At 41.3% G+C, this 18,457-nt stretch overlaps 1 protein-coding gene across 1 annotated transcript in view; it reads left to right on the forward strand.

Moving 5' to 3' along the window:
- LOC112246754 (ras-related protein Rab-3C) overlaps positions 1 to 18,457 on the forward strand; it is an 84,683-nt gene that overhangs the window by 49,479 nt on the left and 16,747 nt on the right. The window contains exon 3 of the mRNA XM_042302644.1: positions 4,368 to 4,486. Within this exon, the coding sequence (XP_042158578.1) occupies positions 4,368 to 4,486 (119 nt within the window). The remainder of the gene's footprint in view (positions 1 to 4,367; positions 4,487 to 18,457) is intronic.

Genomic DNA, 18,457 nt, shown 5'->3' on the forward strand with positions numbered 1-18,457 from the left:
TTCTAGTTTGTCTGTCTGTATATTTCAAGATATGACATACTGTATGAGGGTGCAGTGAGATACCCAATGGGCTGGACAATGCTCATCTCATCAATTATCTTAAAAAACATATTCTCAATAACTGGAAATCAGCCAATCCTCCGTTGTTCACACAATGGAAAGGTCAAATTCTTTGTTATCAAGAAATTGAAAGAGCGTTGGCTACGGAGAGAAACAAAATGGTGCAGTTTGAGGTCATGTGGCAGAAGGTGATAAGGGTGCTGGGGATAGGGGTGGGGACTAGTGGGTCTGGGCAGATGTGATGTTTGCATGATGATGTCATTTGTATGTTTTGTATTATTTATAATATATAAAATCTTATAAAAAAAACAGGAATTTGGCACATACTTGTATAATAATTCCATATCTAACATCTGTAGTAATATTATAGCTCTCTCTCTTCCCCATTCAAACTTTCCTTGTTCATTATTTTGAAAGCATAGCCACAGGAAGGACGGCTGTTGAGGGTGCTGCAGCACCCCCTGAAAAATGTGAATATTTTTCACAAAAGTAGTACACTGGGCCTTTACTAGTGCTGTATTAGCAGACCGATATAGGGTAAATATTGGTTTTGTTTAATCACAAAACCAGAGAGCAACATCTGTCCAGTGATGTCCACAAAACACAACGCATGTAACACGAGATAGGAGGAGGGGGGTGGCTGGGAAGGGGGAAGAGAGAAAGAGAGAGAGATGGGGAGGTTGGTTAGGAATGGGGGAGGGGAGAGAGAGAGATGGTGAGGTTGGTTGGGAAGTGAGGGGGGTGGCTGGGAAGGGGGAAGAGAGAAAAGAGAGAGATGGGGAGGTTGGTTAGGAATGGGGGGGGGGAGAGAGAGAGAGATGGTGAGGTTGGTTGGGAAGTTTGGGGGCGAGAGAGAGAGATCCCACCTCTGCTTCCCAAAACCCCCTTTCCTTCCCAAAAACCACAGAAACAGAATGGGAGTTTATCAAAGTTGGATTTGTTTTCGAATCATTTGTGGATCTGTTTAATCTGAGAGAAATATGTGTCTCTAATATGGTCATACATTTGGCAGGAGGTTAAGAAGTGCAGCTTAGTTTCCACTTCATTTTGTGGGTAGTGTGCACATAGCCTGTCTTCTCTTGAGAGTCAGGTCTGCCTACAGCGGCCATTCTCAATAGCAAAGCTATACTCACTGTACATAAGTCTGTCTGTACATAATCAAAGCTTTCCTTAAATTCTCTCTCTCTAGCTCTCTCTCTCATATATTCCCTGTCAGACAGACTTGATTTTCCACTCTCCAGACTGGCTCACCGTGTGATTGTAGTACTGTACTCTACTGTCATATCAGGCTTCCTCTGTTTGCAGTAATTAGAGCAGTGTATTTGGACAGTTATGTTGTTTCATGTTGCATGCTTTGTGCAAACACAGACCTGAGACTTGCCACAGGCGTTTAGTGTAGAACAGCTAGCCAGGTTTGAAGAGTTGGTTCAGTTATGACAGAGCAGGGGGTCATGTCTGATTGCATCTTAGTTGAGGTTTGTCTGGGATTTGTGGGTGTGAGGGGGGAGGTGCTTGTGTGTGTGTTTGTTTAAATATCCTTGTGGGTACCAGAAGTCCTAACAAGGATAGTGAAACAAGGAAAAATTGCCGGTCCACACGAGGTGAAATGCTATGTTAGGTTTAGGGTTACAATTAAGGTTAGGGTTAGGCATTACAGTGAGGTTTAGGGTTAAGGTTAGGAGTTAGGGTTTGGTATAGTTTTAGGGTTAGGGGTTATGGTCAGGTTAAGGGTTAGGGTCAGATTTAGGGTAAGGGGTTAAGGAAAAAGGATTTAGGATGGGAATCGATTATTTGGTCCCCACAATGATGGCAATACAATACTGTGTGTGTGTGTGTGCCTGTCTGTATGCAAGTTTGAGTCAAATGAGGGCAAGTGATTAACAGTGTGCTTGTTTATACACTTTATGTGCATGATGACTGAGTGTGTGTGCATGTACATGTGCACCTCTCTCTCTCTCTCTCTCTCTCTCTGTGTGTTTAGCCTAGCATATCCTCGCTGCCACAGTCTGATAAGAGCTCGGTGGTCTTCAAACTGAGTTAAGCCGCAGCTCAGCAACGGAAGGCAAAATGACCACGTAGTCATGGTCCAGTGCCGTGGTCTAGCAGGCTTCTTCTGCTAGACTGATTGGTTGAACCCGTCGTTGAGGGGTTTTGTGTCGTCTGCTCCACTCAATATATATTTTTTGATGAGAGGACACTTCAATAAAAACACCAATGAGTGCTTAGCAACAGTGGTGGTGTTTGTTTTAGTTGCAGGTAAATTGGGATTGAAACGATGACATGTCAGATTTGAGAGAGATGGGTTGAGAAGAATATGGATTGAGAGGGTTTGAGACGAGAGAAATCTCGTCTCAATAGAAGTCTATTGCTTATGGTTAATACCGTAATGACATGTTCATATTGTATGGAAATTAGTGTTTGTAGGCTTAGGCTGTATAAAGGTGTATAAAATAATAACATATTTAACACTGAGCCAAATATGATGTTTGATTGATCCATCTCAGAAAAGTTGGAAGTAGAAAATGATCACACATATTTTTGTTTTTGTATCTAAATATGCTTAAATTCCCTTTTAGAATTCTGTATTTAGACATAAAAACAATTTATGACCTTTAACTCTGCTTCAGTGGGGAGTTTTCGAGTGACTTGATACTGTAGGAAAGAGAATGCCACGGGGACTTTTCTCAACTGAATAAGGGTCCTGCGGGTTGAATTGACATTGCTCTTGCACAGTATGTCTGCCAATGTCACAGAGGAAAAAATACCAGTTCCGTGAACAGTCTTTGTCCTTATGAGGGGCAGAAAGCTTAGGAATTCACTTTAAGATCCCGTGTATATTTGGGTTGTAGCTAGTATAGGCCTCAACTTAGCAGACATGCAGAGTTAGAACACACAAATGGCTTTTTAGATTTAGCATGATTCACATGGAGGTTGCCCTGAATTCCAGCCAGTCCAGTGTCTCTCCTACACGTAAAAAGTCCTAAGTGATTAACATTAGCAAATAACCTATTGTGAAGCTTATGTTTAGTAGAACCCCACCTCTCCCCACTGTTCTCTATGTTGATGGACGTGGTCTGTAATTGCCTCAGACAGTGATGTGCTCCTATTGGTCTCCCAACGCCTGTAATCCAGCCATCTGGGAACATTGGGATGTCCCTACCCCAACCCTAAAATGAACCCAGATCCTTACCCTAACCTTCACCCGATCCTTAACTATTTTACATTTTTACTTCAATGGGGTAGGGATGTTCCCAAGGAACCCGGATAGCAAGGACCCCACGTCCACCCCTGCCCTCCTCTCCTCTGTTGTCACCCTTGTCCACCTCCCCTCTCCTCCGGCCGTCCAACCACCACTTCCCAGATGCCCAGTTACCATGGCAACAGAGGCACGGAAGCGTGGAAGCAAACCCAGCAGTCCGGGTGTGATAGTGATAGTGATTGTGGAAACACTGGACTGGGCTATAGCTATTTGCTTTACTCATTTCATACGTATATATTCTATTCTACTGTATTTTAGTCATTTCCACGCCGTCATTCTTTTACTTTTGGATTTGTGTGTATTGTTGTGAATTGTTAGATACTACTGCATTGTTGGGAATAGGCTGCCATTTGGGACGCATCCTATACACTGCACAGGAAGTGGCCCTTTTTCTCTCTCTTTCTCTCTCTGTTGCTCAATTAAAGGCTGAGGTTGTTATCGGTGCGTACGGTAGTCATTAAGCAAAGTGAAAGAGCAGCTGACTGTCGGGGATGAAGTGATTGTTTTTTACTCTGAGTTGTAGATGTGTATCAGGCAGTGCTGTATCTCTGGTCTGAATTATGTGGCGTTCAATCTCTCAATGGATTATTGATGATAATAAGCCGCATTCAGACAGTTAGCGATGTTGTTCGTACCACTTGTTTAGGATGGTCACCTATTCTCTACCACTGCTACTTTATAATACAAATTCACAGATTGTGTTGATTCACCATGCTTAACAATTAGGTCGTCAAGGAGTGATATCGCCCGAGAGGCCCTGTCTGTCTGTCTCTGTCTGTCTGTCTGGCTGCTTGTCTGTCTGTCTCTGTCTGTCTGACTGTCTGTCTGTCTGTCTGTCTGGGTGCTTGTCTGTCTGTCTGTCTGTCTGTCTGTCTGTCTGTCTGTCTGTCTGTCTGTCTGTCTGTCTGTCTGTCTGTCTGTCTGTCTGTCTGTCTGGGTGCATGTGTGTATGTCTGCCTATCTTTACCCCAGTTAACTAGACTGTCTGGCTGTCTATGTTGAAACTGACAGTTTTATCTGAAAGATGTATGTCCATCTCTGTCTGTAGGACACAGCGGGTCAGGAGCGATACCGGACCATTACCACAGCATACTACAGAGGAGCTATGGGCTTCATCCTGATGTATGACATCACCAACGAGGAGTCCTTCGGTTGTGTGCAGGACTGGTGAGTCAACTATTTCCTTCTCTGTTTTCTTCACCAGGTGTGTCATGGCAGTTGGATGTCTAACCCTTTGTATCCGTAATAGGGTGTTGTTGTACATCCTGTCAAATACAGTACACCCTGTTTAAAAGGCAAACAACGGAAGAAATTCCAATAAACGGTGTGATGAGTCATTGGTTAGCTTGGCTGAACATGGCTTCCACCTCAGTGGCCGAAGGCAACCGTTTTGTGCACTGAGGCTTAAGTGGAAACAATGGGAAGCAGTGCATGGCATGAAACTCCATATTCTTCCCTCACATTGGGACCCTGAAGCATAGTGTGGATCGATAGCTGCTACAGTCGCATAGTATAGTTCCGACAGCAGGGGAGATGTCCTTACAACACACAGTCTGTGTTTACAGAGAGAGAATAGTTACACAATGTGTGGTGAACACTGACTAAAGTAGAGTTGAATGGTTGAATATGCATTATAGCCTAACTCTTCTCCGTCGCACTTCAGTCAAACATTTTAGCTTATAAAGTCTTAATGGAGTCTTCAGAATGTCTTTAGAAGGCCTATATTGTGGTTTCACAAATCATAAGCTAGTAAAAAGGTGGTTAGCTCGTTTGCTATGTCTTGGTTGAGAAGTTGGCATAGCTAGCTTTCTGGTAGCTGTCTATCTAGAACAGTAGGCTATGCTAAGCAGCTAATATTGGCTAGATAATTTGCTTATATTAGATAGTTCATTTGATGTAAGGTAATGTTATTTAGCTGTTATTCATTTTAAAATGGAACAACGCGATGTAAACCACAAACCACAACCCTCCAGCGTTAGCTAGTAGCCAACATAGCTAGCTCTCAACCAAGACAACCAGCTAACTATGTCAAACGTGTTAAATGTTCCATGAACAGCACTTCCGTTTTAACTAATTCAATATTATCTTAACACAACACAGAAGATGCATATGGTACTTCATGCAAGCTTACCCCTAGGCCTATTTTATCACAACCGGTTATAGTTCCTCAGAGGTTACTACTGCACTGTAGGAAGACCAAGGGAAAGGTTTGCTCTTTCTCAATGGGTCTATATGCTTGCATCACTAAACTGGATGATATTTAAACAACAACAAAAAGGGACAGAACAGAAGCAAACGGCAGTCCAGAGGAGGGGCTTAATATTTAAATCTATTGATTGTAGCCCTCCTCACATACACTCTGCTTCTTCAGTACAGGACTGAAATCTGAGACCGGTGTGAGACTTGAGGCTGAGGGGGTCCTAAAATGTACACCGTACTGTGGTCTAGTTTGGTCTAGAGCAGCACAGCTGCCTGTGGTCAGTTAATGGACCAACCTGTTACACTGAAAGCCCGCTTATAGACTAACTGAGTGAAACTTTATTTGGTGTGATTATAAACAGCTGATACAAGCATTATTAGATGCTTGATAGACACAATGCATATGAGAATGTATTAACCATTTATATGACTTATTATTATAAACTGTGGTTCCAGCCCTGAATGATGATTGGCTGACAGCCGTGGTATATCAAAGGCATGACAAAACATTTACTGTTATGTTGGTAACCAGTTTATAATAGCAATAAGCCACCTCGGGGGCTTGTGGTATATGGCCAATATACTACGACTAAGGGCTGTTTCAAGGCAATCTGCGATGAGTTGTGCATAAGAACAGCTATTAGCCGTGCTATATTGGCCACACCCCCTCAGTGCCTTATTGCTTAATTATATTATGATATATACTCCATGATTCATGAACAACAGTCTTTACATAGCAAGGCTAATGGACAAAACTATGTCATAGTGTTTATTTGCAGTGCTCTTGGAAAGTATTCAGACCCCTTAACTTTTTCCACATTTTGTTAGGTTACAACCTTATTCTAAAATATTTTCAAAAGTTTTTTTTCCTCATCAATCTACACACAATACCCCATAATGAAGATAGTTATTCAGACCCTTTACTCAGTACTTTGTTGAAGCACCTTTGGCAGCAGTTACAGCCTCAAGTCTTCTTGGGTATGACGCTACAAGCTTGGCACACCTATATTTGGGGAGTTTCTCCCATTCCTGTCTGCAGATCCTCTCAAGCCCTGTAAGGTTGGATGGGGAGCGTTGCTGCACAGCTATTTTCAGGTCAAGGTTCTGGCTGGGACACTGAAGGACATTCAGAGACTTGTCCCGAAGCCACTCCTGCATTGTGTTGGCTTAGGGTCGTTGTCCTGTTAGACGGTGAACCTTTGCCCCAGTCTGAGGTTTTGAGCATTATGGAGCAGGTTTTCATCAAGGATCTCTCTGTACTTTGCGCTGTTCATCTTTCCCTCGATCCTGTCTAGTCTCCCAGTCCCTGCCACTGAAAAACATCTCCACAGCATGATGCTGCCACCACCATGCTTCACCGTAGGGATGGTGTCAGGTTTCCTCCAGAGGTGACGCTATGGCATTCAGGCCAAAGAGTTCAATATTAGTTTAATCAGACCAGTGAATATTGTTTCTCATGGTCTGAGAGTCTTTAGGTGCCTTTTGGCAAACTCCAAGTGTGCTGTCATGTGCCTTTTACTGAGGAGTGGCATTAGTCTGGCCACTCTACCATAAAGTCCTGATTGGTGGAGTGCTGCAGAGATGATTGTCCTTCTGGAAGGGTTTCCCATCTCCACAGAGGAACTCTGGAGATCTGTCAGAGTGATCATTGGGTTCTTGGTAACTCCCTGACCAAAGCCTTTCTCCCCCGATTGCTCAGTTTGGCCGGGCGGCCAGCTCTAGGAATAGTCTTGGGGGTACCAAACTACCATTTAAGAATGAATGAGGCCAATGTGTTCTTGGGGACCTTCAATGCTGCAGACATTTTTTTTGTACCCTTCCACAGATCTGTACCTCGACATAATCCTGTCTCGGAGCTCTACAGACAATTCCTTCGACCTCGTGGCTTGGTTTTTGCTCTGACATGCACAGTCAACTGTGGGACCTTATATAGACAGGTTTTTCCAAATCATATCCAATCAATTGAATTTACCACAGGTGGACTCCAACCAAGTTGTAGAAACATCTCATGGATGATCAATTGAAACAGGATGCACCTGAGCTCAATTTCAAGTTTCATAGCAAAGGGTCTGAATACTTATGTGAATAAGTTATTTTTGTATTTTATTTTTTATACATTTCCAAGCATTTCTAAAAAACAGTTTTCACTTTGTCATTATGGGGTATTGTGTGTAGATTGATGAGGGGGGGGGATGTTTTAATCCATTTTAGAATAAGGCTGTAACGTAACAAAATGTGGAAAGTTTCAAGAGGTCTGAATACTATTCGAGAGCACTGTAGGTTCCTGGGGATCATACTGGATTATGGACAGGACACAATCTAATCTGAGAGATTCTCTCCTCCACTTTGAGCCATCTGAGGCTTTCAGAATGGGAATGGTCATTATGAGGACGTTCTGGAAGTTTAAGAATAATCCGGACTAATTAGTTCTGAGATGTCTGCAGTTTGTTTTTCATTATCTTGGGGGCTTATTGTACCAGGAAGAGCACACATAGTTGAAGTGGCACTGAACAAGAATCCCTGCCAATGCCACCAATGCATTCTTATCCAGATATTTCAAGTTTTTTTTGCCAGAAACCTAGTTTTATGTTTCACTTTGGAGAGAGTATTAACAGAGATATCTGATGTCTCTTAACAGAGATATCTGATGTTTTCTTAACAGAGATATCTGATGTTTTCTTAACAGAGATATCTGATGTTTTCTTAACAGAGATATCTGATGTTTTCTTAACAGAGATATCTGATGTCTCTTAACAGAGATTTCTGCACAATTCCCTCTGAATGCTGACTCCCAGGGGACAGAACTCTCATCCCCTTCCATTTAACCCTTGGGTGTAACCACGGTAACCATGTAGGGGTTATTAGCCGGGTCATTGGATTAAAAATGGGCACAGCTGAGGTGCACTGACATGATGCCACATCCAGACCAGGGCCCTTATTCATAAAGCGTCTCAGAGTAGGAGTGCTGATCTAAGAACAGATCCCCTCTGACCATGTTATCTAATTTATTATGATCTAAAAAGGAAAACTGATCCTAGATCAACACTCCTACTCTGAGACACTCAGGAAGACCCAAGTCTCTCCACTCCCAGAAGGATGTAGTGTAGAGTTTACAATAATAGTTTTGTATTTCCCCATAGTGCTCAATGACCAATCCAAGATGACTGGTTAGAAAATCCACTCACATGGTTTCCAAGGATTGAACCAGGCCTAACCCCTGCTCAGCTACAGCCAGCAGTATGAATAACAGTATGCTGAATGGTATTCAAAAGGGATACTCATGATTTGGTGCTAGGCTTAGTGGGGAGTGTGAGAGCAACAGAGAGAGGGAAGAAGGGAGATATAAGAAGGGAGAGAGAGCGCGCTTGGGAAAAGCAAGATATTGAGAGAGAGAAAAGGAGAGAGTGTGCAGACGCATGAGAGATTTCACTCAACCATTTTTTGGCTAATTCAACCTCAGTCATAGCCCACGTGCTAAGCTGGGTAGAAAATGCAAATGATTCACTGTTATGCCTTATTAGTTGTCTCTTACTTGATGCTTTCAAATCTCTCCAACTGTAAGCCCTGAACTGTAATATGGCTAACGGTAGCCATTGAAGGGGTGAGGGGAGCGAATCCGACACAGCCTGACGTGAAGTTCTAAACCCCACTGTGACACAGGCTGTCATGTGAAGTTCTAAACCCCACTGTGACACAGTCTGTCATGTGAAGTTCTAAACCCCACTGTGACACAGTCTGTCATGTGAAGTTCTAAACCCCACTGTGACACAGCCTGACGTGAAGTTCTAAACCCCACTGTGACACAGTCTGTCATGTGAAGTTCTAAACCCCACTGTGACACAGCCTGACGTGAAGTTCTAAACCCCACTGTGACACAGTCTGTCATGTGAAGTTCTAAACCCCACTGTGACACAGCCTGACGTGAAGTTCTAAACCCCACTGTGACACAGGCTGTCATGTGAAGTTCTAAACCCCACTGTGACACAGTCTGTCATGTGAAGTTCTAAACCCCACTGTGACACAGGCTGTCATGTGAAGTTCTAAACCCAACTGTGTTATGACACAACTATTTCAGTACACCAAATCCACTGCCCCAGGAAGTACTTTTAAGAGAATCCTCCCTGAACTCCCTTCATAATGAGAGTTGGAGAACGGAGGCCTCTGAGTGTTCAACTGTCACACAAGAACACTTAATGCCAGCATCGTCGCCACGTAGTGATGACGCAATATGGATGTCATATTAGATGCATATAGAAGATAAATTCCCACTGTGTAGTGATATTGTGTTTTAAAGGGATAGTTCACTCAAATTACTAAATGTCATGTCCAAATCATCTACATCTCAATGATGTCATCTATAAGAGATGTCATCACACAATCAATATTGGATACTTTAGGATGATTTGGACATGCTAATATCAGTATCATTGACTTGCAGGGCCGGCTCCAGGCATAAGCGACATAAGCGGTCGCTTAGGGCCCCAGGCCACTAGGGGGCCCGACAAGTAAAATAATAATTTCAGTAACTCAATCAGTGTCTCAACTTAGTGTTGAGAAATAGAGTAGTAGAAAGAATATATGAGGTGGACGTTTGAAATTTGGTTGTGCATCAGCAGTTTTTCTCTTGATCTGTCAGTCACTGACAGGTACTCAATTAGCAATGTCAGCTAACATTTTTTGATTGGTAAGTTAGTCTAGCTGGTTATCTAAACTTGTAGTGATCATAGCCCAATACCGCCCGGGGACCCCCATTGACTTTGTTAGTCACTCACTCAGATATCATTAGCATGGCATAAATCATGGTAAAAGGTGTCTTGCTTAGGACCCTGTCATACCAAATAGTGTCCCCATGCCAAAAAGTCCCCCCCCACACCCCCTCTACCCCCTGCGTCACAATGGGATTCAATGAGTTCTAGCTTCTGTTGCTGGCGCTGTTGCTAGACCTTGCAAAATTCTTACCGGATTATGTAATGAACCAAAGCGTCCATTGCTATGCTGGTTGCTTGGCTCTATTTTTCCTCATAGCGGTCGCGAAGGAAGGGGGACGCAGGCAGTTCTAGTTCTATTTCACCTCATAAGCGCTCACTCAGTCCGCGCAAAATTATTACCTCAGAATTGCTCTGCTGCCTCAGAGGACAAAAAAAACTGGAAAGAGAAAACTCTTTCTTTACCATATAAGAAAATATTGTTAAATAGGAAGAAATCATTTAAGCTGTTTTTAGATTAACGCTGCTAGCTACTCTACTTATTTACCTCAGCCTGCCTAGTCAGCTAGCCAGGTACAGTAGCTGGCTAGGTAGCCAGATAGTTTTATTTAGCTAACGTTAGCTAGCTAACTATTGTGACTGTTATTGTAGCTTTGTGTTTGAATGTAGCTTGCACTTCAATGGCATCCCTCGAGGAGATTTTCATTTATCTTTCCAACCAGGTAAGTACTATGAAGGCACCCCTGATTTCGACAAGAGGTGCAACATTCAGAGAAATTCACAATTCAGGGTAACGTTAAGCAGTTAACTTCTATTAGATAACTGGATGGATTTAGCTACAGTATGTACAACCATTTTTCAACAACTATTTTCCATCTAGCTAGTTAGTTATCTACATGTTGCTAGCTATACATGTCTGTCATATTGAGGTATCTAGCTATACGTTAACCCTGATCAATCAAATGGATAGGTGTAGCAATTATGGTATTTAATTCCAAATTCCCTTAACTAGGTGGCTTCGCTAGACAGAGCGAGAGAGGGAGAGAGAGGTAGGAAGAGAGTGGAAGACAGACAGAAAGAGTGAAACAAAAACAGAAAGACAGCCGTGCAAATGTACTTCGACTTGAGTATTTCAACAACTCTTCCAACTTGTTAGGCAATTATATGTACCTATGAGGGAAGGATGGCAAGCTACACAGTAGGAGGATTTTTACTAAGGAGGAGAAGGAGGCTGTGCTGACCCAGATGCATGCTGGCCCTTTCAGAGTGCAGCGCACAATTGCCAAAATCAACCTACACTTCTTCCGATGGGGAATTGTCAAGGAGGTGGACAGATGGGCAAGTGAAATAACCTTTTGTTTATCAATCGTATTCTATTATATCTGAAATTATTAGGATTTCAATGAATGTCATATCAGAGAGCACACAATGTCTTCAAGGTCAGAACCCTGTCTAGCCTGCCAGAAATTTGAGAAGACAGAGTTTGTGGTGCCAGAGTTGAAGCCCATAAAAGTTGTTTCACCATGGCACATGATCGGTAAGTATCCCAATTCAAATTTTGCCTTGATAAGTTGTTATGTAATGGTTGCTTCATTCGATCACAGCAGAGTTCAATATTATTAAATGTGTGTTTTCAGTATCCTTACAAATGTGAAAATATGCATACTGTATGACACAGATACAGGTAAGAATAAAGTAATCTTCTCACAAACACTTTAAATGTTAGGGGTGGACCTCATCGGACCCTTCACAAAATCCAGGAATGGCAACAGCTGGTGTCTGACAGTGACCGATCACTTTACCAAGTGGCTGAAGGCAATACCCATTAAGGTCAGTAAAGGAAGAGCTTAACTCTAAATTCCCTTCTGTAACTTATCAAACAGGGCAAAAAAATGTATTTTCGTTTTGTATGATACCCATCAAGGACGAGACTGGTGAGGCCACCTCCAAGGCGATGGTGGATATCTTCAACACCAACGCTTCTCCTGAGGTTATCTTGAGTGACCGAGGTCATGAACACTGGAACAAGGTACGGATGTTATAGGTTATATTCTGTCACCAATGGTTTGTTCTATTTTTTTTTTTTTTACAATTTGTTTTTCCATGGTACATAATCAGACATATTTCAATATCTTACATTGTCAATAGATATCGCTTTCCTACCCCCTCCTCCAGGTTTGGTGAATGGACCAACCAGACCCTCAAAACTGCCATGGGCAAGTCCCTCGATTGGTACCAGGAAGGTTGGGAGAACAACCTTATGGTAATTCTCTTTGCACACAACAGCAGCATCCAGGCCTCCACAGAGTATGGATGGGAGCCGCAGGTGTTGACTGAGGTAAACAATACAATTGTATATACAATTATTGTATATATTGTAGTCTTTCAAATTTGTTATTGACTTAGTGTTGTTGTTTGTCTATTGCTATTGTTGTATAACGTACTGTCATGGAATAGCTAATCAAAGGGAAGAGAAACTGCAGATTCTTTCAAACAACACTTTATCAGAAGATTTGCAAAAATGGAGAATCAACTACCCACTCAACAGTGCATAGTTGAAAAACTCCACGAACCGTGAAGTACATACAACCCCTTTCTGTATATGTGGCAGTCAGCAGATAGTGTGTTAAAGGTAATGCATTGTCTGTGTAAACTCAAGATAGCACAAGGTTGATAGCCTGAGGGCTCAACCGTCTAACTGCATTCACAACAACACTATATTGTACTCCTTTCTGCAAGGTTCCATACATGTGACTTTCTGTTGATAGTAAACCCACAGGATTTCACATGCTGTGGTTGCACCCAAACGTCTCTTAGCTGTAAGCCTAGTCTTATGACTATGTCACACCAAGACACGTTTGTATCAGGTTAGAAAAAACACTAGCATATAACAAGAGACTATTCTTTAAGCAGTAAAACATAGCATGACTAATTATGTAATTTTCCACAACATTTCCTCCCTTTTGAGACTAAGTCTCAACATAATAGAACATTACTTACCAGTATTTCCATTAAACAAGCATTAACATGAGGGAAAAGAAAATACTTTCTTACATTACAATTGTAAATGACCTCCAATGTCATTGAGTTTCAACCCTTCATATGGTGCAATTCATTCTCAGAAAGGGGAAAGGAACATATGAATTCAAACATCAGTACATACTTTATCACCACACACAAGGCAATAACTTCGTTGAGACTGTCCATATTGCCACAGGGTCACCATGACGGTAGGCCCTTACCTCTACCTTGGGAGCACCATTTACATAACCCCCGCAGTGAGCATGGCCTATGGACACGCTGCACCATTAACTCAATATTTTTACCTCGGTGTTATGGATTATCATAGTCTTCATCAGACATGTAATCAGGAATAGGAAATAAATCAGGTAAATAGGGTTCTGAGGCGTCTCCTTCAGCGGTCAGAATGTTCAGAAATGGCATGGCAAGAATAGTCTCCATGGCTTTGCTGCACAATTTCTTAACACAAGTTATAATCAGAATTTTGCACAATGAATCATTCTATCTAATTCATAACACATTAGTCCCTACTGCTAGTCCATTTACATAGTTATAAACATACTAAAACATAATCAAGTCATTTGTACTGTATCATCCAGAAAGCCATATGTATTGATGTCCTTTAACATTAGAATTCTAATAACACGGTAAAATAAAAACCCTACTATCAATGTTATTCAACCCAAATTTAGTGCTCCACATTGAGTCTATTACTCAAATTCAAGACCATCAACTTGGCACACACCAATACAGTTAGAATATACATTTAAAAACGGGATCATATATAGACAGTTTGTACTACTTATTACCAGCATTAACTTTTTATTATTACAGCCCCCGTTTATCCCTGTCTTGCACTGTTGTTAATGACAGATCGGTATCTCAATGCATTCTTAGTCTAAATAACTATACATTTAGCATGGTGTAAATCTCCTCAATCAACCTGATACCCCAAAATAACAATTTTAGACAAGTTAATAATATTAATCCGAAGTTATTATGAAGTTATTACGAAGTTATTACTTTGGACCAATATTATTAATACAAATCTCTAAAACGAATGTCAAAGAGAATTACAACACATTCTGTTGAAACAATTTTTCCAAATTGGTTATACTCCCCTTATCACACTGTCAACCTCATCGCAGAATCATACGATCAGGAAATTATCCAGATCATCAAGCAGACCCAATCTGGTGAGATTTAATCAAAAACAGAACAGAACAAACAACGCAACAATACACTCCTTCATATATCACTCAATACATACCTACATATCACTCAAGGTGTGTAAACTTAAATCCAAAAACCTCAAGAATGGTAATCCCCCCATTTTGACATATGATTGACATTGTGACTGTATAAAAAACAACAACACTACAGGTTAAGAATTAAAACAAAAAAATGTCAATAACAAAATCGAATTAGAATCACTACCCATAATAACTCCATAAAGAAATAAAATTATACCCACAACCTGATTCAAGGAATAGAAAAATAGACTAGAGACAATTCTGTCCTTCTCGTGGTTCGATTTCACACGTATAACTATTAATTATAAATTTCTCTGTAATTATCAGTATTATAAATTACCTTCAATTCAGTATTACAAATTACCTTAAATCATCAACCAACCATCTCTCGGCTTTCCAGTGAGGGTGATCAAACCACACTAGAAAGTCAGGACAGAGGTCAGAGGTCATTCAAACCCTTCAAATATGTGTTTCTTTCTGTATTAGATTAATTATTTAAAAACAGTTAAACATGTCATACATTGTATACATGTCATACATTTCATATTCAAGGGTACAGTTTCTTCAGTACATTTCTTATCAAAATAGTACACATGTTCAATTAAAACTATAAAAAATATAACTTCAGAAAATTCAATTTGTGTACCTCTTTCAAGATACCTCGGCTCTAACCCGACTCTTAACTCGGCTCTAATTCACTGGTGTTACCTAAACTACAAAACTCAGCAACAATAACCAGAAACTGTCAACTGTCAGAACGTTTCCGATTGAACTATTCAGACCTCTGCTTCAAATGTCCCACTGCGCCCATTACAGCCTGATATAGCCCAGCGAGCACGACTCGCTTTCACCCGTGGACTACAACATGGCATTATTAGAGACTATCCAAAAACCACTAAACATATTTCCATTCACATTATTAGAAGGCATTGTTTACATTTCAGTTTATCCAAACAACATTACTCTATATTTAATACCAAACTCTATAGGATATTCTCTTTCTGCTTCACACTTATTAAATGTATATTATTAATATATTAACATGTAATGCGCCAAATACACAAAATACATCAGCCAATTCATTAGGGAAAAGATACATTTTGATGTTAATTAAAATGTTCACAATACTTGAGCCTCTTTCTGCCCACAACTTCAATTCAGTCAGTAACATGGACCCAATGCTATTGAAATGACCAGTAAATCCCGCAAATAACCCAATTATAATGGTTTGTTGTCTTAACATCTGGAACACGATAACAACACAATTACCAGAAAATAGCCTTAAAGTTCATCCACGTGTTTTTTTGCAAAGATTTCCCATGCGCAAAGGGGATTTAGCAGTCAACGAGTTGAATCGACATTCATTGATTTGGAAACAGATCTGGCAAGGTCAATAAAAGCAGATAATATTTTTCCTTGCGACATAATAAAATTCCTTCAATATATCACATTTACTCCGCAATGATTTTAAATTTTATGGAAACCATATTTTGGTTTCTTACATCATTACAAGTTGTCTACATTCAAGTATTAATTCTCCCTAACTCTTACTGAGGAAAAAAATGAATTTTCAAGCCTTATGTTTTCAAGCCTTATATTATTTTACCCCCTTTTCTCCCCAATTTCGTGGTATCCAATTGTTTTAGTAGCTACTATCTTGTCTCATCGCTACAACTCCCATACGGGCTCGGGAGAGATGAAGGTCGAAAGCCATGCGTCCTCCAAAACACAACACAACCAAGCCGCACTGCTTCTTAACACAGGGCGCATCCAACCCAGAAGCCAGCTGCACCAATGTGTCGGAGGAAACACCATGCACCTTGCGACCTGGTTAGCATGCACTGCGCCCAGCCCGCCACAGGAGTCGCTAGTACGCGATGAGACAAGGATATCCCTACCGGCCAAACCCTCCCTAACCCGGACGACGCTAGGCCAATTGTGCATCGCCCCATGGACCTCCAGGTCGTGGCCGGCTGCGACAGAGCCTGGGCTCGAACCCAGAGTCTCTGGTGGCACAGCTGGCACTGCGATCCGTATGGGCTATTTTATTTAAATGTATTAACCGGACGGAGAAAATCCCATAAGAATTAATAGTTTCATTGTTTATGGTAAGTGAATTCCCCATACTTTCCTGTCATAAATTTAACAAATATTGCCCCAACTATCACATTTGAAGGTAAGACCCAGGTGCAGACAATGTCAAAGTAACAGAAGTTTATTAATTCGAACACAGGCAGTCAAAGGTACAGGACGGCAGACGGGATCAGAGTCAGGTCAGGCAGAGGTCGGTAATCCAGAGTAGAGGGGCAAAGGTACAGGATGGCAAGCAGGCTCAGAGTCAGGTCAGGCAGAGGTTGGTAATCCAGAGTAGAGGGGCAAAGGTACAGGACGGCAGACAGGCTCAGGGTCAGGACAGGCAGAGGTTGGTAATCCAGAGTAGAGGGGCAAAGGTACAGGATGGCAGACAGGCTCAGGGTCAGGTGAGGCAGAACGGTAAAAACTGGGAAAACTAAAAAACAGGCACTATAGACAGGACAGGAGCTAGGGGGAAAACGCTGGTAGGTATGAATGAACAAAACGAACTGGCAGCGCACAAACAGAGAACACAGGTATAAATACACGGGATAATGGGGAAGCTGGACGACACCTGGATGGGGGTGGAGACAATCACAAAGACCTGTGAAACAGATCAGGGTGTGACACTCTAAACTCACTTTTCGAATGACGAATGGCCCCACACACTGCGCTTCGGTGGTTTTCCGTTACCCCCGCAATTTCCATGCTGATAACAGGTTTCAAAGCTGCCATCAAAGCAGACGTACACATTCAATCAGGATACTCACATACCCAAGCTGTGTTCAAATGCAGATACTAATATACTATATACTACATGCTTAATGAGTATATACTTCATACTATATACTATTAGTTCATGTTAGTATATTGCAACCAAATGGTAACCTTGATGTTGAGTTTTGCATGTGTACCAAAAGTTGATGCTGTTGCTATGCGCCCTATTGCTAGCTTGTTAGAATAACAAATAATAGTTAGACATTTACTACTTTGTGTGCTTTGGAAATTCAGACTGTTTAGAGCACACACTGCCCTCTCTGGCCAAGGAGCAGGGTTGATCCAAGCTCTCTGACCTCACAAAGGCAGTCAAGCACCCAAGCTAACTGGCTAAAGTTGGCTAGCTTGCTTGCTACTTCCAGACACAAATGAGAGAACACATCCTCACTTTGACCATTTACCCACCCTAGCAGAGCTGGTTAGGCTTTTTTCATGTTATATACCATTTAGATAAGCTAAGAATGATGTGAATACTCATGTCAATAAACTTTGGATAAAATAGCTAATATACTGACAAGTTCGATATATTAGTAGCCAACTAACGTTAGGTAGCTAGCTAACAGTTATTACCGGTACATACTGCTGTAATGATATGCTATGCGGTTCATAGTGTAAACTAAAAAATTGCCATAATTAGTTAAAGCAAAGAATTTGTATCCACACTCGCATATTTCCAGTCAGCAGGGAGATGCTGGCCAATTTTATCCATGGTTGGAGTTTTTCATATTCAAGCCAAATTGGTAGAATATCTTTGTGCTTCCTTTCCTATGGTTTTGCTATAGTTTACTTCTTCCTGACTGTGGCCAAAGAGTTTAGATTGACTCATTCACCGCTCTAATATATGCCAATGAAACTATTTTCTAAGGTAGTGATACCCACTTCCCTGGAGAGTAGTTATGGTATGTGCCTAATTGGTAATGGTTTTAATACCTTGTAATCGAACCAATACTGGAACATCTGCCAATTTACTACTGGAGAATATGTGTTCCTTTATTCGATCACACAGTGCAGCCAGTCGTGCTGATAGCGTCTATCGTGCGTCCATAATATAAATCTCTGGTCAATACACACACCCAGGAAACAAAAACAAAACAAACAGTATTTGGTTA

This window comes from Oncorhynchus tshawytscha, linkage group LG20 (assembly GCF_018296145.1).
Source record: "Oncorhynchus tshawytscha isolate Ot180627B linkage group LG20, Otsh_v2.0, whole genome shotgun sequence".
Taxonomy (NCBI): Eukaryota; Metazoa; Chordata; class Actinopteri; order Salmoniformes; family Salmonidae; genus Oncorhynchus; species Oncorhynchus tshawytscha.